Here is a 25,892-nt window from a genome sequence, read left to right as displayed (position 1 = left end):
CTGGTATTGGCAGAGCAAGGGGGGAATGCTACCTAGAATGTTGTCGTGGTTTAACCCCAGCCGGCAACTAAGCACCACGCAGCTGCTCACTCACTCCCCCCACCCAGTGGGATGGGGGAAGAGAATTGAAAAAAAACCAAACAACCTCGTGGGTTGAAATAAAGACAGTTTAATAGGACAGAAAGGAAGAAAATAATGATAATAATAATAAAATGACAATTATAATACTAAAAGAAATAAAATATACAAAGCAAGTGATGCACGATGTGATTGCTCACCGACCGATGCCCAGTCAGTTCCTGAGCAGCAATCCGCCCCTCCTGGCCAACTCCCCCCGGGTTTATATACTGGGCGTGATGTCATATGGTATGCAATATTCCTTTGGCCAGTTTGGGTCAGCTGTCCTGGCTGTGTCCCCTCCCAACTTCTTGTGCCCCTCCAGCCTTCTTGCTGGCTGGGCATGAGAAGCTGAAAAATCCTTGACTTAGTATAAACACTACTTAGCAACAACTAAAAACATCAGTGTGTTATCAACATTATTTTCCTAGTAAATCCAAAACACCGCACTATACCAGATACTTACTAGGAAGAAAATTAACTCTATCCCAGCTGAAACCAGGACAAATGTACTGGTTGGAAAAACTAAGCTTCATTAGATAATGAAAATATTTATTAAAGATAATTAAATGGCTGGATGGATTCTTCAGTTCAGAATTGAAATGGTTTAATTAATTTCTCATTTTATATTGGAAATAAAAGTAATTGAATTAATCCATTTTAAAAGGTGACTTGAATTACTGCTTCAGCATCTTGCTTTGTAGTCATGCTCTCAGAAGGTTATTTTAGTAGTAGGCATTTGCCTTTCAGGGGCAGGAAACTACAAGGTTAAAGGGTGTCTTTAATATAACAGAGAAAAAAACATAACAAAACATGCTGGCTGGAAGCTGAAGACCAATTTAAAGACACCCCTCAACTTCATGCTTTTTTGTTCGTTCTTGATGGTTAAAATCATAGTAAATGGTTGAGATGTTGTTCTTGATCTAATCCAGGAAAACTTACCATTTTAGGTTGAATGATAACAAGTGTCTGGCTGAAGCATGTCTTAGTCATTAGATATATAAAGTTAAATGGTGGTTTTGTACATGTCTATGATTCCTCTTTACCTTTAATTATATTAATGTAGGGATCTTGTGGATGTAGGTCAGCTTCCATGGATCCAGTTCTAGGGCTGAGCCACAAGAACAGAATAGCTTTCTTAAGCCTTCCTTAATTGATATTCACTGCTTTGTTGATAAGTCAGTTGTATGCGTGATGGGTACTGATGCTGTGATGGGATGTTTTTCTGTTAATGGTGCTAACTTGTTGGCAGTTTTCCTAGTAAATAGCTAATGATTGCATTGGATCTCATCACTGCCTAATGCAATGAAAATAAACAATAAAGTAATACTACATTTCTTTTTTTTTTTAGGTAATAATCTATGGGGATTTGCCAAAAAATAAAGAAAATGTAATATATTTATCAAATCATCAGTGTACAGGTTTGTATATTTTTTGTTTGTCTTAGCACTTTTATACATTTAAAAAATCTGCTTGTTTACTCTGTCTCTTTCCAGCCTTGCCCTAATGAGCAAGAACTTCTAGTTCAGAAACCTTCAATGATATTTGTATGTACAACATGCACTTTTTGTTTCATCAGTGGCAATTAAAAACTAATTTAACTAAACATTTGGGCTTTTGTCTTTGCAGTTGATTGGATTATTGCGGACATGCTCGCAATTAGACAGAATGCTCTCGGGCATGTCCGGTATGTCTTGAAAGATGGGTTAAAATGGCTTCCACTGTACGGGTGGTATTTTTCACAGGTAAGCCCATTCACTTTTTCCTAGCTGTTTGTGGGTCAAATATGTAAGATGTACTTTCCTTCTGTTTATCATACGTGCTGGGAAGATGTAGTTCTGAGCTGGCACTTATTTATTTGAACATGAAAATAGCTGGTTTCACTCAGCGTAGTTAGAGGTGTATTTTAGTTGAGAGAGTTATTAAAGAATCAGTTTTCTAAATGAATACTTCTTGTGGATGGTGTTTATTACTAGAATTAAAATTGTAGAGTCTGTTAGAAGCATTTCAAAATATTCTAGTACTTTGTTCTTTTTACAATCCAGAAACCCACTTAGCAGTAGGTGTAAACAGACTTCTTTTTCTATGTATGGGGGGGGTTTATCATGCTACAAATTGGCATTAATTGACATTGCTGTGGCGTACTTACTTATTTTTCAATTAATTGGTTTTAGCACAATATAAAACCGGAAAACTGGACCTTAGTGTAGTGTGGAGGAAAAGCAGATCCCAGCCTCCGTGAAACTGTTGATGGTTTTGCTTTGGACTTCAGTTAAGCAAAAACCTGAGTCTAACAGTATTCCTATTACTACCTTTTACTTTTTCCTCTTCCTGCATAATGCTCCTCTTGTTCCTTTTAGTTTGGGAGCTCAACCTGATGTGACTCAAAATTATACAATTACTGAAGAAACAGTGGGCCATGGTCACTGTACAGCCAACATACTGAGTGGATGTGATCTTTAATCTAAAATGGTGGAGAACAGTGTAGATGGCTTTACCTCCCTAAAATCCTCTCTGAATTTGTCATGTCTGTTCTTTGCTTTTTCTGAAAGCAGGACTGTTTCTATATACAAATGAAATAAAATGTAGAGGGGGATGTTTTTGGAAGCATTGTTATGTTTTGCTAGGTGATCAGAAATGGCTTCACAGTATTTACCTCAGGATTTAGATGGGTGCTTAGTTGTTAGAACAGAAATGGATTAAGTTTTGGGTAACTGTTCCGAAGGGACTGTTCGATAAGATTTTTCTTCTTTGACTTCTGTCTTTGATCTTTACCTGTTCCCTGAACATTAATCTGCTTTCTGCCCACCACCCCCACCGCACAGGCAAAGAAAAGCAAAAAACAGTTAGAAAAATAATTCTAATAGAATCAGGCAGTTTGATTGAATTGACTGTCAGCCCTGTCCAAGAGGATGGGGGATATTGAGAGAAATACTATGCTGGGTATGATTTGAACTATATATTAGTTTGTAAAGGAATATATGAAGAGTAGGCAACTACAGACATGTGTCCGAACAGGAGGCTTTATTCTCTCCTTCATCTTTGGCTGCACGTTCCTCTCTCTCTCTCACTGCTTGCACTCTTGCATCCATAAGCCAAGGCAGATCTGTTGATTGCTAGAACCAGCAAAAGGGGGAAACTTTTGAGTATACGGCCATGGGTGGCAAGAGGGGAGGAGGCAGGATAGCCCTTGTGTGGCCGTTGATGCTGAAAATTTGACTACAAGAAGCTAATGTAAGTTGGACTGGGTTTAGAGAGGGCGAGGGTAGGTACAGATCCATGAACTGCCTAATTAATATGCTGAAGAATAGGAAGTGCCTTAAACAGTGGCCTTTCCCAGCAATCAGATGTTGCCTTCTAGCTTGGGTGTAGGTACCTAATTTGAACAGAGGTTCAGTGTCTTGGATCATGTCACATAAGATGCCCATTGCTAGGGTGTGAACTGTCTCACCATTTTATCTTAGAGTGCAGGTAGTGATTGAGGTTTGTACTGTCTGTTCAGTGTGTAAGAGGTTAGAGTGTCCCCCGAGATACTGGGAGATCCAGGTTTGATGTTTTCAGCTTGATGGTGGAAAATGTTGTCTTCTGGATGAGTGCCTTAGGTAGCAAGTAGGCTATAAATCTAGGCTGGAGCATGGGTGGTTGCCATCCTTTCTCCTAAAATCACTATGTTTAGAAAAGAATATGCTGCAGAGAAAATAAGGAAACTGTTCACAATTTCTTTTTATTGGTGGGTTTGCTGTCCCAGTCCCCTAAATAAGTATGGACTGTCACACCCTGTCATACCTCACTCAGGGTATCCATTGGGAGAGAGTGGACTTCTCTGTTGTCTTATGCTTGTCCCCACTAATGACTCTCGTTCTCTACATTTTTCTTCCACTGAAGTGACCAGCCTGCTGCATGGAAATATTTTGCTCTTTGTCCTTGCCTGTGGTCATTACATTGGTGGTGATTTAAGTCTGCTTTAATTAAAATACAGACAGGATATATATTCCATCCGCTATCACTAGGTGTCCAGAAATGATTTTTTTCAAGATTTTGGAAAATTACTATTGCTATCTGGAATATCCGGCACTCAGTTTCCTGACTGCTATATTGACTGTTAAAAGAAGGTTCCTGTGGAAATTAATCTGAATGTAGCCTACATTTTTAATCAAAACCTATGTCTTAAATAAAATCTGTTCAGCTTTGGATTCCTCAAAACATAAAACTTCTACAAGATTTAGTGGGGGATGATTATATGTATTTTTTTATATATATATATAATTCAGTGACACAGATGAAAGGCAGCTTACTAACAGTGGTGATGCATGTGTGTTTAAATGACTGAGACGGGATGCAGCAGGACTGCAGTGCAAGCTAATAGGTATTTTTATTGTTTTTATCACACCAAACAGCGCAAAAACATAAAACACTTCCTGCCCTTCCTGTTGATGTTCTGTCAGTGATGTCACTTACACTCCACTAAAAGTTTCCAGAGCCACGTAATTACGCCATGCTCACGGAATTCATATTCCCTCCCTCAGGTAAACATCCTGTTTGGAAATAAACGTGGTCTGGATGTCCAGGAGAATGAAATTCAGGCACAGAGGAAGTATATTTGTAAACATAATCCATTGTTGACTGAGAGAGGGGCTTTTAAAGTACAGCGGAAAAAAATTATAACCTTAAAAACAGTACTTCCAGAAATCTGTTTTGAAAAGCGTTCATATATTTGATCTCTTACTGAAAAGGAAATGCAATACAAATTGGGGAATTTGAGCTATATACAATTGCATAACTAACATTCTTCTTTGGAGGCAGCTACCTAATAGCAAGAAAAGAAAAGAACCACTTAAATTAACCTGTTATGTTCCAGGTTTGATTTATTAGGTAGAGCTATTTCTTTTCATAAAACTGGCTTTATTATTTTTGGGTGGATCTGAAATTTTTTTTGCCCTATCTTTCTCCACCAAAATGCAGCTAACTCCTATTCATCTTATACCACCTGGTGAGGCTGGGATGTAATTTTGATAAATATTTTTGATATCCCAGCATTTGCTTGACTTTCTAACATAGGAAGTATGTCTTTGTCTTTGTTGTTATTCAGCATCAGCTTGTGCACCCTTTTGGTTGTTACTGAATTTTAGCCAAATATTTAGCTAGTATGGCATCTTGCCTCTCTTTAGCTTTGTAACCCTGTGCCATAGGGGAGCTGACATATTTATGTAGTTGGGTTATATGCAGCGAATGGTGATCTTACAATACATAATTTGTCTGTACGTTACATGACTGTATGCTTGTATTTACTTGAGAAGTACAAATCTATTTCTGAGCATTAAAAAGTTTGAGGTGGGGACACCAAACCTGTCTTCAGTGTTGTGGTGTCCCTAAGCAAACCGTACAATAGTAACTTGATTTCTCCAAGTTCACAATTTAAACAAGGAAAAGGTGGTTCAGTATTTTCCCAGTTTACTGCAGCTGGTTAGTAATTTGATGAATAAGGGAAGACTTCGGTTCCAGCCTTCCCTCATTTATCAAAGCTTGACCTAGCTGAGTTTACCCAGAATGATGACTTACCAATTACATGGAAGTCTTGTATAATAGATGCATTATTTCTCATACCAAACTGAGTTTTGCCCTTCCTGAAAGCGGTTGTTGTGGTGAGTGTCACTGTACAGAATAAGACTTCTACTTCCCTTTAATGGTGTCAGATCTTAAAAACGGTCTTACATGTGGAGTGTGTAGATAACATGTGGCGCTCTGTTTGCTGCACAGCTGATGGAACATTTTTCTGTTCATGCCATTATCTATCTGGGACTGGTAAACTGCTTGTTGGATGGTGCTGATATGATGCTCCAGCCTGCTAAAGGCCAAGCTCGGTGGACTGGGGGCTTCTGTTCTTGGTTTTTGTCCCCTGCCAGCCACAGCAGCACAGCTGAGTGTTGCAGCTGGCTACTTCACCTTGGAAGGGAACCACAGACAATAATGTTAATGCAGAATATTTAATATGGAGTTAATGTACCATTGACTTTCTGTTCCTTTTCACTGCAGCTTTTGGAGAACAACTTAAAAGTCACGTCAAATACCACTAGCTAAGCAGCTGCACAGCCATATCTCCACGCCATGAAAAGCAAAGGCTGAAAGCACTTTGCATAACCGCTTCTTCTGCCTGCCTCCTCCTAACTCCTCAAACTTTATTCCTGTCCATGCTATGCAAATAAAATAATAGCTCCCTGCACACACACCACCACCCCTATTTCTACAATGTACTGTATCTTTTCCTGAGATAAGACATTTGAAAGAGGTTCAGCTCTTAGTAGTTTTAATCTTATTGTCACCTTTCTGTTAAGAGCGTGTAAAACCATAAATGCACAGAAATTATCTGATAAATCCTAATGCCAACAGTCAGGGTGGGCATAAAAGAGTATTACCAAATTAGGGAATCAGTTAGAAAACCCATGAAAACAATGTATCTTAAAACCAAAGTTCTGTTATTTGGAAGCTATATATTTTTTTTATTTTTTTCAGAATTCATTGTATCAGTCGTTCATTTTGGAGCATGTTTGTTTACATCCTCTTGTAGCTACACTGTACATAAAACAAAGTGATGGAAGAGGGAAATAATGAGGCAAATTTTATTTCTTTATAACCCTCTTTCTTTGTGTGTACTTTGCCATAGTTGTTTTACTGAAGTTTTTGTGATAAATTGTGTGGAACAAGGTATAAAATGAATCTTTTCCAGGAAATGGTCTAACTTTTTATAATCATTTTCAATAAAAATACTTTTATAAAATCCTTTGCCTTCTAAAGATTTTGTGTTACTTATTCAATTATTATCTCAGTATATAACTTCTTTATTAAAAGTTTGATTCTTTAATAAAGTGCATGGAAGTTTTCAAGACCTATAATAGTTACTTTTGTGCTATTCATAAATTTTGTATGTAGAGGTACGATACTTGTAATTCCAGTATTTGCATTAGTCACTATTTAAGAGCAGGCACATAAAACTGAAAACATTGAACTATAAGTACTTGTACGTGAGTAACTTCAGTTGTGTTATTTTCCCTTGATGTACAAGTTAAGCTGGTTGTCAGTGTTGTCGGGAATAGATAGATCCCTGGGGTCGGTTCCAATGCCACCTTCCAGTTAATTATTTAACACCTTTAAACAAGACACTTCAAGTGTCTTATGCTTTTTTTTTTAATATTAGATTTGATCTTTATTTAAACAGATTTTGTGAACTTAAGTACATGCAAATGTAAAATTAGTTTCAGGTGCTTTCATCCTAGGAAAAAACGTCTTATAGGCAATTTGCAGCGTGAGTCATAGAGGTGACTTGTCATTGTCATCTTGTTTGTTCTTATGTCAACTATTCTACATTAAACTACTTAAATATTTAATACTTTTTTTTTTTTCCTCTGTTAGCATGGAGGAGTCTATGTAAAAAGAAGTGCCAAATTCAATGAAAAAGAAATGAGAGAGAAGTTGCGGGCCCAGATGAAAGCTGAGACTCCGGTAAGATTATACATTCCTTCTCCTCATTTTTTTGACTTTTTTAATGGCAAGAGCTTATTGGAGAAATGAGCCATGCCTGATACCTACGAACTACAACACAGTAATCATGGATTTGTTTTCTTTCTGTATTTTTACAGTTACTTTCTGTGATTAGAGTGATACCTCTAATTAAACTTAGGAAAATTTGACTAGGCTTTTATGAATGATATGAACTTCGTGATTCTGTCTGTAGAGGGCAGGGGGGATCTGGACTAAATCTTAGCACATAAGCTATGGCACCTTACTTGAGAAACCACTGTTAGTGTTCCCTGTGTTTCAAAAGACAACATTTTGACTATTGTACGCTTGTCAGAGACTGGTATTCTTGACTTCTGAAAGTCAAGAACCATTCTTACCAAATCTTAATTAGTCATCCCAATGATCAATCATTTTTAGTGGCAGTGAGATCTTAGAACCAAGTAACTTTGTCTGCTACGCCTGGAGGAGAAAAAAAAAACAAAACAAAAAAACCCCCGAACTCTTGATAATTTTCTATTTGAAGAATGATTGTTAGTGCCAAGTGACTTTTCTCATGACTCCCTGTATGGTTTGTGGCTCAGTGGTTAGAATCACTGTGCTTCGCTTCCATTACTTGCTGTGCATTAAAATGTTTTCTGCCTTTTTGGCTAGACTTAAGAAAACTAACTCAGCAAGCCTTGATATAGAACAGTTACACTTTCATTTTATTTAAAATTATGTGATTAGGACTTGCCACTCCAAATACTAAGTGGCAAACCTTTTATGAGCTGAGGCTTGGGTAAAAGGAGTGCATAGGTTGTTTTGACCTTCATAATAGTATTTTTTTCTTTTTTCTTTTTTGGAGATAGTGTGTTTATGTTTGTGCATGTGTCTGTGTTGAAAAATTAAACTGGCCTTACAGTTACTGAGAGACTTAAATGAGTAAAGCGTCACTGTTTAAGACAGTGCTCAAACTCATTTTGTCTTGAACTAAGATTTGGCATGAACAGGGTTTTTTTTGTTTTTAGTTAAGATAAGAAAGTGGATCTCTTTCCAGTTTTTAGCATATAAGTTACAAAGGCGAGAAATACATTACGACAATTAAACTTTTGCTGTCCGGTGTCTGATCTAACGATGTCCACATGGAGAAGATGGTCATATTCAATAGTGGTAACTTGTGCCCACATTACCAGGGAGGGTCCTGGGATGTGAAAAGGTTGCATTGTGTCAAGTTATTTTCTGTATGTCAGTGGCAAAGATTCTACTTTCTGTAAAACTTGCAGTGTAATGGAATAAGCAAAGACAAATTTCAGGATGTATGAAACGCATTTGTAGTCATCCCCCTAAGTGATTGCTACCCCTGCAGAGTGCTGGTTAAGTTCGCTTTAGTTAGTCTGGATGAAATATCCTAGCAGGTTGTTTTCCTGCATAGGCCCATGGATTTCTTGCTAGCCAAAGAAGCAGCTTTTGGTTGAGTCTGGCTTTCTGGTTTCCCTCTGCAGCCCTAAAATGCAGGGGTTTGTTGTAATAATGATGTTTTGATTGTGATAAGAGTCTTGATTTGAACTCTGCATTAAATTAGTCTCCTTTATAGAAACGTGGATTTTTTTAATACAATCTTAGGAAGATGTGCCTAGAAACTCATCTAATTCTGCATGTCTTTGGAAACCTGCAAATGATGTTCAGTGTTACTGCAGTGCTATAAATTGACTGGACAGACTATTGTGTGATTTTAGCCCAATTGGAATGTAAGGGGAGGTGTAAGCATAAAGCTTTTCTTTAAAGCTACATCCCCGGTAGGTTCTGCTTTCCATGGTGGATGTCTACATGTGATTAATAAATGAAATAAATTCAGAAGGCTTTTTTTCAGGAATCATCTTTCTTCTCCCTCCTCAGTTGTGTGTGGATTGAAAGCCTATACTTAACCTATCTAAGCTAACGCCAATGAATTTGGGACCACTTGGGTATATTTGTTTTTTGATGTAATTTGGCTATCTGGAAGTTCAGTGGTGTTGGAAATGGGCACAGAAACTGGACGTGCTTATCAGGCAGTTGTTGCCATTTTCCTCATATTATCTAGGGTAGCAATATAGAAGAGAAATAAGTGTAACTGCTGCAGAAATGCATTCTGTTTTAAGTCTCTTGCAGTCAAACCATGTAGGGAGTGACACTTAAGTTTTACAAAACCAAAACTGTTAAAAGCCTATTTACTGAGACAAATGTTTGCATCTGCTGGGGTAAAAGATGCAGACCACTGAGTTATCATTTGAGGGAAGACTAAACTTTCTATAATCCGCTTTATCTGAGAATTTAAATGTAGACGCTGTAAATGCCCTTTAACCTACAATTACTACTGGGGGAAGAACATGATAACCTGTGTCCTTACTGCATTATTCATGAAGGAACTTTGCAGTTCTGCAACTTAGTGTGACATTCACAAGCAACAAAATGAAGACATTTTAATCAGTAAAGCAAGTACACCCTGAACTCATCAGCTTCATGCAAAAATAATTAATTTACTACTCTGGAATTTTTATTAAAACTTATGCATTGGATGCTACAGCTCAGGGTGGGCTTTTCCTCAGTTTAGTGAGCAGCTGTTGTTGCTTAGTCATTCTGTGCGTACGTGGTGGGAGTTCTTTCTTTAATATAGTGTTAGAACAAGCTTGCCTTTCAGCTGCTAAAGAAAGAATTATATGCCAATAGAGAGGAGATGGACGGGAATCTGTGTTAAGGGTCAGTTTGTTATTTACAGTTTCTCTCCACATACAGTTTAAACAAAAGAATCCAAATGATTAATGTTCAGTCTGTCTGGAGCCATCCCTGTTCCCATTAAGAAACTGAAAACGTGTAGGAAGGCAGAACCAGTCTTCTGTTCTCGTTAGCGTAGCAAGCCCTTTACTGTTTTACTGTGGTCCTTTTTTTTTTTTTATGAAAAGTAAACTGGAGGTGGAACACAGACAGGAAAAATAAGGCTGCCTCTTGGCCTCTTATATTCACAGTAGAAGCAGATTAGTGATCTGGTATGCCTCGTTTTGTGTAGGGACAGTGGACTGCATGATGCTCCTTGCTCGCCTTGTCTTACAACTTCTACCCACCTGCCTGCCTTAAACAGCACCTTTTCCTGCCGGGCTGCACGCCGTTGGTCCACCCTTCTTCCCAGATGCAGCACAGCAATATTAGACACGCACAAAACTCTGATGCCAGACTGAAATGCTGTTGCACCTGTGTTTTCTTAGTGGAGATCTTGAACTAATAAATTTTTTTATTTTATTTCTTGAAATTACTTTGTTTCTTGAACTGTCATTGAACTATACACTCAAATGGTTCATTGTTGGGCCTTTTGTTGGCAAAACTCGCTTGAAACGATGTGATTTTGTTTAAAATTCCATAAAATCTGACTGATTGTTAACAAATTGCAATCTTATGTCTTGTTGTGAGAACAGAGACCGTCACACGGTTTGAAGGACGCTTTTGTGCTAATGTTGTTTTAATGTAAGCCATAACAAGATAAACGCATTTCTCAATGTAACAATATATCCAGCTGACACTTGATATACTCAATCTGCTTCTTTTATAACGTTAACTCTTCTGAACAGCAAACTGTTCAGTTTGATAACTGAAAATGCAACTTATATTTCTTTTTATCATGCATCAAGAGTAGGAAATCTGCATTCTGAGATGTGGGATTTAACGCAGGGCAGCCAATATTTAGCTGGTTACGATGTGTTTTGTTTTTGTCATTCATTCAGTCACAGAATAAATCTTTGTCATGTGAAGCAGTGCCGATCAAACAGTAAAAACCTGGAGGGGACAGATACATTAAAACAACTGCTATAAGGCTTAATGTAATTATTTTGTCATATAGTTACTAATTTGCAAATCCCTAAAAACTTCTTTGTAAATCCTGGATGTCCTTGCTTGGTTTCCTCACATCACCTTTTGTATTTTGTTCCAATTATACCAGATATGCTTTCTCATACCATATCTTTTTCAGTTATTGATCTGAGTGTTAATGTGTCTCATCCAGTTCACCAGAAGCATATCTTCTAGGCAGTGGTCTAAATGGATTCAGATATGAATCTGTCTAGTTGTCAGGATGCAATAATAATAATATTAAAACTAAGGAAATGCATTGTTTAATATAATTTTGAACTTTGTAAATAAAAATATTTAATTCTTTTCCCCTTGTCACCCACCTGGGAACAGCACAGTAAATGCAAGATATCTTTAGTCAGTAGTTACCACTTCTTGACACCCTATGTTCTTCTACAGAGGGGCAGCTACTCTCTCCAGGACACCCTCCAAAGCCCTGTCCTCGGCCAGGTTTTCTCTTTATTGCCTCTTCTCGCTGTATGTTTATGGTATCTGGGCTGACTTTGTTCTGTACTCCAGGGACTCGTGTCACTTCATGCCCCTTTCCCCTGCTCCATCCATACCAGCTCCTTTTGTGGCACTCTGATTTATCTCAAGGACTTTCTCGGCTGCCCTACTCCTCCCTCTGGAAGCACGGCCCCTCTCAGTGCCATTGCTGTTTCTTTTTGCCTGCGAGACCTTGACAACTCCAGGGAAATTAACAGTTGCTATTTGGGTGAAAGCAGTTATCATCCATTCAGTTCATTTGTGGATTGTGGCAAGTTCACTGAGATTATGCTGGGGACTCTGCAGGTGACCCCTGCCTCTTTTCTGGTTTTCTGGCTCCAACAAGAATCAGGAGGGTTCTACTAAATGAATCCTGATCCACTCCTTGAAGCATTCAAATTGATGAGAGATAGCAAGTGTATTGACACCTATCCATTACACAGAAACAGCCATGAAAGTACCGTGTAACTGAACAGAGGGACCTGCTCTGCTTGGGTTACAATTGGTGTATCAATGAATCAGGGACTATGGCAATGCAAAATTTTCTATGCCATTTTGAACACGAGCACTGTATTTTGCAGTCACTGTGATAAAGTGCCTAACTTTTATGTAGCTAATTGCCCTAAATGAAAAATACTGTATAAAAAATTGCCTTAGCTGCAGCTAGTGCTTCTAGGCAATTAAAATGCTTCTACAACTCAACAGTTCTTAATCCAAGTTCAGGGGAGCTTATTTAGTCATTAAAACCTTAGAGATTTGTAGTTCTTACAGTCTTTGGAAATAGTGCTTAAGAATTTAGCTTCTGCTGCCCATGGTGGGAGAAAAGAAAAGCCAGTCATACAAGTAGGTTTGGTAGGCTGAGTTGCACTGGCAGAATATCTTTGTCTTGTGTAGGACTGTACGTGAGTATAAGTAGGACATCTATTTACATTCATGAATTTTACTCAGGCAAAGTAGTCCTGGTGAGCTACATGCTAGGTTTATATATGCTAGATTTAAAGCAAAGGCCACTTCTCTGTCTTGTTGGTATGCTTTCAATTCAGAGATAGTCAGATTCTGGTCAACAAACCTGTTCGTCTGCTTGTGTTTTAGAGGTTTACAAGAATAATTAAAATATAATTTCAACCCCTGCTTTGTATTACACACATAAGACTAGAGTAAGTAGATACTGTTCTTTGTTGTGTAATCAGCTTTCGGTGGCTGATTATCTACTTTGAAGACCGGTAATGTTGCATGCTTTTAAGTGCTGACCTCCGTACTAAGAATGGCATTCCTATCACGTGTGCTTCACTTTCTTTGCTCTGTCATTTACTACCTGTTACAACCACTGTATTACCCTTTGGAGCTGAGCATTCAGTCTTTAAGGGGAATGAGGAGGGGAGTAACCTCATCTTGAAGTACCATTTTAAGGATCCAAATTATGTGATTTGAATATAAGCACATTTATGAAAAGAAAAAAAAAATACATCTGGATTTGAATATTATGCCCTTTCCAGCTAACTCTGAAAAGTTTTACTTAGTCACTTAAATATCTCAACTGTGTACTTCATAGATGAAATGCATACATGACTGGGGGAAGTGTGGACTTCAGCTGGGTCTAAGGATTCCCGTACTTGTCCCTGTGCTTATGCTAATGTCATGTTACAAAAAAGTAAGCACTTTGCCTCTTAAACCCATTTTCTTTTGTTCTTTCCCCACCAAATCTGTATACATGTTGGGTTTCTGCCGGTCCTTGAACATTCTTGGACTTCACCTGCCTCTGCAATCTGCCAGTTCTCGTCCCCAAACATGCCATGTTTGCCAGTACAGCCTTTCCTCTAGCTCTCTTTACTCAACTCTACTGACACTGGTTTTGCCATTCTTAATATTTTTTTTTGTTTCTTTTTCCCCTGCCAGATTCTAGGCTATGTACTCAGTTCTCCTCTTTCTTGATCTCCTGCTGGCTTCACTGGTTGGCACAGTTCCTAGATTTCTTCTCTCCTCTGCATTTTAGTGCATCTTTCAACCTTCCTCCCTGTGAGGTGATTCTGGAGAGTTCGCTTGCTGGGTCCTGTCTTTCTGCATTCAGCCTTTTCTCTAGCTGTTCTGCAATCATTAAGTGCAAATATCAGCACACTCTGATGTTTTGTGGTCCAGAAGCACAAAGTTATATTCCTGTGTGTCTCCTTCTGAGTTTTTATTTGACTTTGCATCTTTTCATGATGTGCACTCCCACTTGTCAGTGTCTTCCTGTACTCACTGATAATCCTCCTTGGACTGTTTTGTAAATCCACTCTCTCTTTTTCTTTCAAATATTTCTTAAGACTCATTTTAGTTACCATTTGTGGCCATAGCCTTTTCTTCTGCAGATGAGCCCCCAATATGAAATTTTCACTGCTTAAGTGATGTTTTGCATCAACTTTGTATGTAGGAGATTATGCAAGACACACCAAAAAAAAAAAAAAAGAGAGAGAGATGGAAACCTCTGTTCTGTTTCAAAAGCAAATGGAAAATTCATGAAATTTGACTGCTTCTATTTGGGTACATAATTTTACACTCAGATATGCAGATACTTAGGCAACCTTTACCTGTGTAATTATTTGAGAACCCATAGACAGTTGTTGCTGAATAGGCAAGCAAACTAATTTACTTGGGAAACCTAACCTTGCAGACATGCATGCTTAAAGGAATGTGATTTTAAAGTTCAAATTATGCTAAACTATGAGTTTAAGTTCATAATATATTTACTATCTAATACAGTGAGATGCATAAAGGCGCATAAGGTAGCTGATCTATCATAATTTCACAGTTAATAGTATTTCTGATTATGAATGGAATTAAATGTATATTTCAGTATAAGGAAAGACTAGATGCAACATCAGTATTAAAGAAAAAATACATAATTTAGGTCATCTGTGACATACTTGATTGTCTTTTCAAAATCTCCTCTTATCCCACTTAACCGATACTTCTGTTGGTATCAGCTGCTCCTGACTTGCTCACTTTTGTTGACGTGTGCTATCTCCCTTCCTAAATCACCTGGGCAACTTTCTATGGTGTACATTCAAAGAAAATTATTTTGAAGCTCAAACAGTAAGTTTCTTAGAGTTAAGAAATTTTAGCTCAAGTATTCTGATTTTCTTTGGATCTTTACAGTAATCGATGGTGTGCACTAAATACAATATGGACAAGTGATGATAATTTCTGTAAAATAAATCAGCTTACATTAATTATAAGAACTTGTCTGTTTTGTTTCTTTTTAATCCCACAGATGTATTTAGTGATTTTTCCAGAGGGGACTCGTTACAATCCAGAAATACCAAAAGTCATTGCAGATAGTCAATCATTTGCTGAAAAGGAAGGTAAGCAAAAAAAGTTCTGAAGTCTTTCTTTTCTTACGATGTTAACATATGTTATATAAAATTGTTATATAATATGAAGATGCTCTCACCTTAACTGGACTATTAAGCCTGTGTGACTGATACTTAAGGGTTAGAATAGCATAAACCAGTGTTTCTCTTACCACAGAGTAAGATGAAAGTAGCTTATATACAGACATTTCATGCATTTCACATTGCTCAAGAGTATTAATTCTCAAGAAAGCTCTCTTTAGTTTCTGTCTATATCTGTGTATTTATGGACACTTCTTTTCTTGCTCCTTCAGGGACATAAGAATTACCTACACTGTAACTACCTACATTACCTACATTGTAACTCCAATTACAGTTGTTACTCGATACAAAGAATATTTTGCATAGCGATTGTTGTGCCTTAAAAGAAAAATTCTTCCATCACTTCATTTTTAATTACCGTTAGTACTACCATGGCTTTTTGGTTTTGTTCCTCTCTCACTTTCCAGTCTCACCTTTCCTTGGTTGAACTTTATTCTGTAGTTGCTTTGGTTGTTGGCGTCGTCTCTATAACCACAGATGGAATTACTTCATCTTTGGAAGGGCTTGCAAAAAAATCTAAGGGTCCCAAGCTTTTTCATTTTTTTCTCACATCATATGCACAATACATGTAAACTTTTAAGTCTAACAGTTCAGTGAACACGTTTCCTGGTTTTGTTTTTTCCTGTTGACCAAAAGTGAAATAATTCACTCTGAAGGTAAACAAAGAATAACAAATAGGTCTGGTAAATTCATTTCTGTGACACACTGAAATGAATTCACAAGTCTGTGAATCAGCCTGTTGATATCATCAAGCTATTGAGTATTGTTAGCTCTTGTCCAAAAGGATATATGCTTTTCTTCTCCTCCTTGGGAAGAATGGAATTTGTTTGCGTGTATGAGCAGGAGAGCTTAAGTCATAAGGTATTTATTCATCGCTTCAGTTTCCTGTCGGAAATGAAAGTCAAATGTTTCATTTAGGTTGGCGGTTCTTTGAGAGTTCAGAGGAGGTGTTTGATAGGGATTTTTTTTCTCTCTCCTCCTTTTTCAGGGAAAAGAAAGGGCTCTCGTCATTATTTTAATAAACCTCTTAATTATATCTCTACAGTCTGCAAAACAGTAAAACATTGTGTTTGTGCTTTCAGAGCACCTGTTCACTTCTTCTAGTGCTTTTCTCTCCAGTATTGGTCTGCTTTTATTTTGTAAGGGTTACTCCTTTTAAAAACTCTCAAGACAAATATTTCTTAAACAAGAAGCATCTCCAATTCTAGTGCAGAATCTTCTTGATCTGCTTTTCCCCACTGCTAGATTCTTTTGTTGTTGGTCTCTCCTCAGCTTTTTATATGGAGAGAATGGGAAGCAGTCTGCATGGGACCCTGCTCCCCTGCAAATTCGTGCGAAGATTGATATTCACTTGAATTAGAGCATCCCTCGTACAAGCATGCTGAGAAGTAGGGATGGCTGACACTGAAAGCTGTGTACCAAACTATTCTGATGGCTAAGAGCCATGAGGCACATACCAGTACAAGGCACATACCAGTACATCGGGGAGCTGCGAGGACGGGGAACTCCATGTGGCTGCCGGCAGGAGGTGGCAACGACTCCCCGGAGTCCCACCACGCCGCTGTGCAGCGGTGCTGGCCCTGGCTTGCGGCTTCCACCCAGCAGCCTCAGTGCCACCACGGTCCTGGCTGCTGGCCGCCTGCTGGGGCTGCAGCATGGGAGCCGTGACCAAATGCCTCACCAGTTGGTCGCCTGTAGATTGAGTGCTGGCCACACTCCTTGTAAGCGTGCGAGGGCTGTTATGTGACACTGCTGAGCTGAGCTAAAAACGCACAATTGCATGCTTGTCTAAAAGATCCCAGAGGCTTCCTATTTCCTACAGTTTTAGGAAAGGCAGTAATGCCCAGTAGTTTTGCCAGTCAGAGGAAGGAGGACATATTGTAACAGTTTAAAATTCGCACTTCATTCCTCGTGGGGATATAAAAAAGTCTGATAGTTTAGTCTTGTCGTCTGAGTATATTTGTAACAGAGCACAGTGCTTCAGTGTTGGCTTTACAGACATGTAGGGGAATTTTTTTCTTTGTTTTATACCTTGAAATGTAAGCTTTATAATGATTTTTTTCCTACATTTTTGCACAATTTTATGTTGAGAAAATAGTGCAAGTGTAATATTGGAAAAAGTGGTTTAATTAAGAAGAATTAAACTTCAAATTGATGTTAGGACCACAGATATTATACCCAAAGATAACAAAGCTATTCCTAGAGCACAAGCATAACGCACGTTTATCATGCTGTCTGAAATACTGTTTTTGACATAAGTGTGTGTGTATGTTTTAGTAATTTTGCAGAGAGGAAGTATGAAAAGGTTTTGTGGGGTTTGTGTTTACTTTTACTGTGCATGAGCTGGATTCCCTTCTAGAGAAGGTTCATTAGTTTAAGCAGAATTATTGGGCTGAACTTAATTACCTGGTCTTAGTGTGACCAGCCGACGAGCTGCATCTCATGTCTTGATGTTCTTTTTAAGTAAACACCAGTTTCTGACACAGTTACTGCCTCTTTACAATTGGTCCTAGGACCAGGTCAACAAAAAGAAATTAAAAAAAAAAAAGGCTTAGGTTGACATCCAAAGGAATATTTTGACATTGGTGGTTTCAACTATTATGTCTTTCCTCATTGATATGAATATATAAATAAATCTTGTCTGTCTATGAATAGGATGGAAGGATATCAAACAGCAAAAGAATTTAAAGGTGATTGCCTTGAAAGAGAGGCAACTTTTTAAAATACTGATAATACTTCATGTTACAGTTTGTTCTGCCATAGGACTTCGGTTCCACACAAAATCTTGACTCCTAGCAAGAGCAGATGGTTTTCTTTCTGAAACACAGGCAAATCAAACACACAGGGTAGATCCAATAGATCTGGCTATGAGTAAGTTGAGACTGAAAGCTATAAAGCACAGAGAAGCTTCTAGGGAAGGAGTAGGACTGTGTACTTTCTTACTATTTTTAGAAAGAAATAAAGGATATTATACAGTAAAAAATTAAATCCATGGACTGGTCTTTCAAATTTGTCATTAACTACCTTGCCAAGTTCAAGTGGAGTGTACTGCCAGGTTTTTGTTTATTAAAACCAAAGAATGCCAAAAACATCTAAAGGTAAAATTAGGGCATTAATATTCATGGTTTTCATGTTGGAGACTGACACATGCATATCAGCCTTCAGCACTGATAGATTTGACACAGCAAAACTCTATTCTAATTAATTTGAACTCTGTTGTAAGTTCTGTCCACGATTGTATTCAATGAGATACAGAAAGTTGCTTACTTCCAGGAATACTGGTTTTATGGTGATGAACTGAGAATGTTGTCATCTAAGGGTAACACTAGTACCCTCAGAAACTAAAGGTTACTCATTCTACATGTTTTACAAGTGGCAGAAAATTCCAGTCAGATCAGATTCTTACCCAGGGTAGAACAGGAAGCATTTTAAACTCAAAATACATTTGTTTGATTGCATTGGGAAAGGAAAACTGCGCTTCCTGAAGTTTAAAAACAAAAGCAAAAATTACCTCTCTAAAACTAAGTTGTTTGGTTATTTGTGGTAGGATTAATGCAGGAGTTATTCATAGAACAAGTTAAATTCTGTGGAGTTGAGAAAATTAATCCAGTGTTTATCTTTGTTGGCCAAAACAGCAGTATTTGCTGGGGTTTCACAGCCACAGAAAACCATGTAAGCAATGTTGCCAGAATATCAGATGAAGACACGTGTCAGGTTTTCTCATTTCTGTCGGAGGCAAGTGAAACCCCCCACTTCCAAGCCGATGGGGATATGTGCCATGTAGCTGGATTTGAACCTGATACACCTAGTTGTCCTTTCCCAATGGAAAGTAGGTGGCTGTGCAAGATGATTCCAGCAATTGCTACCAGGACAGGCTCTCTCTTTCTCCGTGTTTCAGTATGGTTGGTGACTTGGGTTTCTAATGGGACATCTTGTAAGATTCTCATAATCAAATTAAATATTTCTTCCTCTACTCTCTCGAAGATCTAAGAATGTGACAGCATGTGTTTTGCCACTTGTCTGCTGAGCTTTTGCCTTCCCATTTCCAGTATTTCAGGATATTGTCAGTAATCTTAGCTTAGAGTTCGCTTTAGTTTTCCATTGTATGGGAGTAGTTAGCTAACATGATTCCCGTCTTCAAAATCTGATGCAGTCATTCAGCTGACTTACATACTGGTGACCCCTTTTAGGCTCTGATCTATTCGTTTAGGCATCTTAAAAGTGCAGCGATTCTTCCACACCAGTCAGTGGGCTTGAGTTGCTAAGTCCAGGGAATTATAATATGCAGGTGGCACTCATATTTTCATAGGGATTTAACTCTAATCTTGTCATAATGTTAGAAGTGGTAATGTTTATTTTATGTATTTATTTCAAACTGTAAATCTTTTAAGGTTGGGTCTTTTTAATGGAACTGGACTATAGAACAAAATTTCTATAAAACCCACAAAATATATGATTATTAATTTTTGTACCAGCTTCTGGTATAAAATTTGTTCCATTTATATGTTCCCGAAATATATGTGTATAGATTTCTGATCATTTTCTAGTAGTTAGACCTCTATAATGTTTCAAACCACCACAAATTTCTTAGGTTTAGTAGAATATGAATTTTATCCAAATCTTAAGAAATGGCATTTTAAAAATTTGAAAATAAATAGGAATAATCCAAAGGCCTCCTACTCCTAATGTTACTAACTCTGAAAAGTCAAAGAGAAAAGGGTAAGAAGCTTATTAAATTTAAGTTGGCTTGCTTTTGCTGAATGAAGACAAAACAGTCTTCCCTGGTGAAAGGCATTTATGGAATTTTGTATTAATGTTTGATTTCTAACAAAGGTCATTTAATCAAGCAAACATTTTAGGTATTCATTTATTATCTCCCTTGTTTTTATGCAGAAGAGTTGCAAATGTAAATGTTTTTTAATGCTACGTTTATCTTGACTAGTATCATGCTTTCTGCTAAGATGTTTGTACGTGCAGGATATGCTTATCTCAAAATTGCTTTTACAGGTCATGTAAAAAAGAGGTATTTCAACTGAGCTAATTGAAAATGTTTCCCTTCTAGATCTTGGCATTGGTTTTAGATTGTATTTAAAGCAATCTGAAGTATTTAATATCCATAAATGTTATTTGGAACTGTCTCTAAAGAAAATAGCTTTTGGTGATATTTTTTCCACACACTTTCATGTAACCAAGCTTGATGTAAAAGTGCACAGTGAGATGTGGAAAGGAGAATATAATTTTAGAAAAAAGTGGGGTGTGGAGCTTGAGTAGCATTTGAGAGACACACCGTTAGGATGAAGAAAGGATTTCTGTTATTAAAAGTCATCCTTAGGAAATTAAGTTTAGGAAAGCAAGAAGCTACCTTGTATTTCCATAGATACCCGTCACAGAAGAAAGTGTACCAAAGTGTGGTGTCTCCTGTGTTTTGCTATAGGATGGTCATACTCTTCTTGAGGGGATTACTTGCATTTCTTGTACTTTAGTTCATGGTAACAGAAAACACTTTTTACAAGAGCATGCAATTTTTTAATACTGTCATCAGCTGAATCCTATTTATGTAACTCGATGGAACACTAGCATACAAATGGATGAGCTCTCCCACCGTATGTCATTTTATAAGTCTAACTCTGGACTCTGGTTTCAATAAGTAAGGCTTCGATCACTGGGGGCATTCCAGAAGGCTGGTGGGAACTCACTGTTGAGTGCATACTTCAGACACCCCATGTAACTGCAAAGCTTTCAGTCTAATATCACTACTGCACACATGTACACACAAAAAAGGAAAAATAAGGACAGAAAGATCTAATTGGTATTGAAATCAATTAATTGTTTTTCACCCTACTTTCAGTTTTTGTATTACCGTCAAGTAATGTGGTTTTATTGTGGGAAAAGAACTTCAAACTAATTCTGACATCCACTTTCAGTGAGCACATAACTTTTGTTGATGAAATGTCGTTATGCTAATGTAATGTGCATAGGGTATTCTTAATTTAGAGCTTTTTTTTTTTTTTTACTGTTTCCATTTTAAAATGCGATGTGTGCATGTCAGGGGTACAAATATGACTAATGGAGTACAAGTCTGAAAATGTAGATGGCCTGCCTTTATTGAACAGCTCTGTGAGTTTTTGGCCTGGATGAAGGGAAGAGGAAGAGTGATCTTCTCCATAGAGTTGTACTCAGCTATTATATATGTAACTTCAGCCTGAGAGGTTAGATAAACGATGTTTTGTTTGATGTTTTTTGTTCTTTTGTGTTTAGATGAAAAATTCAGTTCTATAGATGTTAATGATTTGGGCCTTTGTACTTGCCAAACTGAAACCTTACTTCATTTCATGCAGTTTTCTTGCAGACTTCCTGAAGTAAGTCTGCATCTTACCATAGTCTAGTAAATGGATGATATTTGAAGTACCATTGCTCACCATATTTCTTCAGATTTTCACATTATTTTCTTTTTTTTTAATGTCTGTTTATCATTTAAAACTTAGCTAATATAGAAGAGCAAAGCTATAGCGTTTTAAGGTAGACTATTACATTATTAGACATCTAGTTCGTTTTCTTTGGCATTTAAAATAAAATCTCATGACCTCAAATACTTTGAGAGAGAGTCCTAACTCAGTATTGCACAACATTAAAAACAGTTTAAGCACAGTGTGTTTTGTGAATTGGATGCAGGCAGCTCGCCAAGGTAACTATACTGTAACTACTTGGGTTTAAATTCTGTTATGTTGATTTTAGCAAAGATCATCAAGTAATTGCACAAATGTGTGGTTAATGTTTTTATAAAACATTTTATAGATGCTTTATAACATCTTTATAACCCTTTAAAAGGATGTGCTGAACTCCTGGTGTTGCTGCATGTTTGTCATGCACTGGAGTGTTTCTAAATAATAGAATCATAGAATGGTTTGGGTTGGAAGGGACCTTAAAGATTATTTAGTTCCAACCCCCCTGCCGTGGGCAGGGACACCTTCCACTAGACCAGGTTGCTCAAAGCCCCATCCAACCTGGCCTTGAACACTTCCAGGGATGGGGCATCCACAGCCTCTCTGGGCAACCTGTTCCAGTGTCTCACCACCCTCACAGTAAAGAATTTCTTCCTAATATCTAATCTAAATCTACCCTCTTTCAGTTTAAAACCGTTACCCCTCATCCTATCACTACACTCCCTGATAAAGAGTCCCTCCCCATCTTTCTTGTAGGCTCCCTTTAAGTACTGGAAGGCTGCTATAAGGTCTCCCTGGAGCCTTCTCTTCTCCAGGCTGAACAACCTCAACTCTCTCAGCCTGTCTTCATAGGAGAGGTGCTCCAGCCCTCTGATCATCTTCATGGCCCTCCTCTGGACTTCCTCCAACAGGTCCATGTCCTTCTTATTTGGGGGCCCCAGAGCTGAATGCAGTACTCCAGGTGGGGTCTAACGAGAGTGGAGTAGAGGGGGAGAATCACCTCCCTCGACCTGCTAGCCACACTTCTTTTGATGTAGCCCAGGATGCGATTGGCTTTCTGGGCTGCAAGCGCACATTGCTGGCTCGTATTCAGTTTTTCATCCACTAATACCCCCAAGTAGTAGTGGATTATGGACTTTCTTTACTGATTTTAATTAGATGCATACTCATTTTGTACTTAAACCTTCAAGAGTTCACTGGTAGCACGTGGAGTAAGAGGGGCTTATTCTACAGTTGCGCTTCACAGATTGTCACTGGCCATCTCCATCACCAAAATTGGCCATGGATTCAAAACACTCAGCACTAAATATTCTTAGATACCTAAATTAATTTGTCTAGAGGATTCAGTTCTCACTGAAGCCTGTTTCCCCTTTTTCTTCCCCACATTATTAGTTTGGTTAAGGGGAAGATGAGTTGGGCAGGAAAGGAATGACAGTGTTTTTAGAATATGTTTGGGAATTTGGCTCAACAAGAGTTATGTTGAGTGTAATGTCCACACTAATATCGTTGCTGACACAACACTAGAATATTCAGTGCTTCATTTACAGAGTAAACATTTGGAAACATAACATAATTAGCTGTTTGATCTAACAGTTCACAAGCTAAGAAAACACTACCACCATGTTATGCTTCAAAATATTTACATGATCCATATAACATTTTGCATAGACAGTTATCGCTATTGCCGGTAAAGCTTAGAACAATGACTTCAGACAGAGTGCTAGTAAATAACCTTTTATCTCTGTGTTCAGACAAGGAGATTCTTAGCAAATATTAAGAAATCAAGATAATGATTTATACTGAAATTTTCAACTCTAAGAATGTTAGAGCAGTTTAGTAGATACTACTGTATTTACAGTACTTTCATAATTTTAGATCAAAGTATGCTTTGCCCAACAAGGGAGAGAATTTCAGTACAAAATCAGGACATAATATAATATCTTCTGAATTGATTTTTCAAACAGAAAGACATCAAAAGCAATACCACAATACTTCGGTTTAGAAAAATTTCTGCTTCATCTATCAGGAACCAGTAGCACCAATGGATGGTTCTTTAAAAATGGACTGAAGAGTAAGCCAATGAAAAATAAGGCGAGAAAGGAATAATTGCAATTTTGTTCTGCTACTTCTGTTTGAGAAAGATACACATCTTATAGCAAAATAGTGAAAATTTTTGCATAATATGCTTTTTTTTCCTAGAAGCACTTTCAAGTAAGTGTGGAAGAGCTGTGTTCAGATCATGAAAAGGTTTGGGGGTTCTTTTGTTTGTTTTCATTGTGAAAGTCATTGTATATTAAAATTCTGGAAATGGAATAAAGTTTATACTTTTGAGCCCAGTGTATTTGTGTGTTCTTAAGTATGCTCTAGGTGGAAGTGGTCAGCTGAAGCAAACATGGATATGAAATACTGTTGTTAAGACTTGCGGAGTGCTGTTAAACCTGACATTCTTGTGTCCTTGACATACCAATCTCTGTGTCTTGGCCTGGATGGTTAAAGACAACAGTTGATTTCTGTGACTATGGATTTGTTAGTAGCCAAGTCAATTGTAATAGGTTGTTCGCAGGGAAACAGAGAAGATTTCCTCCTTGCTGTCGGTTGTCGGTGCTGTATTTTCCCCCTCCCTGCTTAGTTTTCTGCTGGGATGGTGAGTTGAATCAGCTGGTGGGAGGGGGGTGCCAGAGCAACACAAGGTGAGCAGCAGGAACAAGCACGCAGAAAAGAGCAGTAAGGGAAACAATTGCAAGGATAAAGTGGAATGTCCCGTCTCCTGTAGCAGCAAGTCATTGCGGTGGGCTGAAGCTGTCTTGAGCCTAACTACTTTCCCCCGTCCTTCCCCAAAGTGAGGACCCCCAGAGTAACTGTATCTGATGTCCCAGAATGTGCCATTAGGAGAAGGAAGCAAAAGCAGGGAAAGCTAGAACCTATAGTACAAAATAACAAAACATATTGAAATTTTTGATAGCATGATAGCTTTGGGGAAATGTAGCATGCTGTTTAAGCATGTGTAGTTTAAGACAACTACTTTTTTGTTACCATGGGGCAGCATTAGGATTCAGTATGTTGACAGAATCAGTTTGTCCTTTGGAGGTAAAATGCTGGATGAGCATTAGGCGTGCTTAAAATGATCTGTGCTTATGCCTCACCTACCAAATCTTTTTCTGATACAGAATCTCAGGAGGCGATGTCCTGTGCATTTAGTATTTCTCAGTTAATCTGCTCTTTTTTTTACCTCAGTTGGGCAAACATAAACAGTAAAGAGAAGTGCTGTTTCATCACTTATGAGCCACATGAAAACCGTCACTGCTTCTAGAGCAGGAGCTGTAAAAAGGACTCTTTTGTTGAGCAGCCTTTTCGTCATTAATATCCTTTAGGATTTCTGTTTCATCTTCTACATGTGCTCAGTACAGCATATGCAGTGTGCACACGCACACGCTGTCAACTGAGAATTGAGATTAAAAATAAACCTTTTGTGATTTTGAGTGGGGGTGCTGAAGTTCCTTGGCATGATGTTCCTTTTGTGAATGTAGTCCAATTTACTTTCAAACACTGTAATTACTATTTTTTTTGTCTCCTCTAGGACTTGCTATATTAAAGCATGTGCTAACGCCACGGGTGAAGGCAACTCATGTAGCCATTGACACAATGAAAGACTATCTGGATGCAGTGTATGATGTGACTGTAGCTTATGAAGGTACTGTGGACCACAAAGGGCAAAGAAAACTGGCACCATCTATGACAGGTGAGTTGATGTATATTAGACATGCTACAGCCATATGGTTGTTAATATACAGAACCAACTTCAGGTGCTTTGTAATGCTCTGAAGATAATCTCCACAGTGCCTCAGCCATCTTACCATACCTTGGTAGGGCATCGTTCATCAGTGACTAGGCTTTACAATAGTTACCTGTGGTGTTCCTGGCCTCCCCTTCCCTATTCCATGCAGAGCATATTTCTGTAGTCAGATTCTGCATACAGGTGCTCTTTGGAGTTAAAATGAACTAGGGGCCATAGGCAGCAGGTGCCATTTACCCTCATGTTTCTTCT

The 25,892-nt window shown here is 38.0% G+C and overlaps 1 protein-coding gene across 2 annotated transcripts in view; it reads left to right on the top strand.

Annotated features, from left to right (window-relative positions):
- Positions 1–25,892, top strand: part of AGPAT5 (1-acylglycerol-3-phosphate O-acyltransferase 5) — a 60,620-nt gene that overhangs the window by 16,427 nt on the left and 18,301 nt on the right. For both annotated transcript variants that reach the window (XM_050894397.1, XM_050894398.1), the window contains exons 2-6: positions 1,469–1,538; positions 1,747–1,862; positions 7,525–7,614; positions 15,224–15,314; positions 25,425–25,586. In XM_050894397.1, the coding sequence (XP_050750354.1) occupies positions 1,469–1,538; positions 1,747–1,862; positions 7,525–7,614; positions 15,224–15,314; positions 25,425–25,586 (529 nt within the window). The remainder of the gene's footprint in view (positions 1–1,468; positions 1,539–1,746; positions 1,863–7,524; positions 7,615–15,223; positions 15,315–25,424; positions 25,587–25,892) is intronic.

The sequence above is a fragment of the Gymnogyps californianus genome, chromosome 3, assembly GCF_018139145.2.
Source record: "Gymnogyps californianus isolate 813 chromosome 3, ASM1813914v2, whole genome shotgun sequence".
Taxonomy (NCBI): Eukaryota; Metazoa; Chordata; class Aves; order Accipitriformes; family Cathartidae; genus Gymnogyps; species Gymnogyps californianus.
The sequence above is the reverse complement of the archived record's forward strand: the minus strand, read 5'-3'. Positions and strand labels throughout refer to the sequence as shown.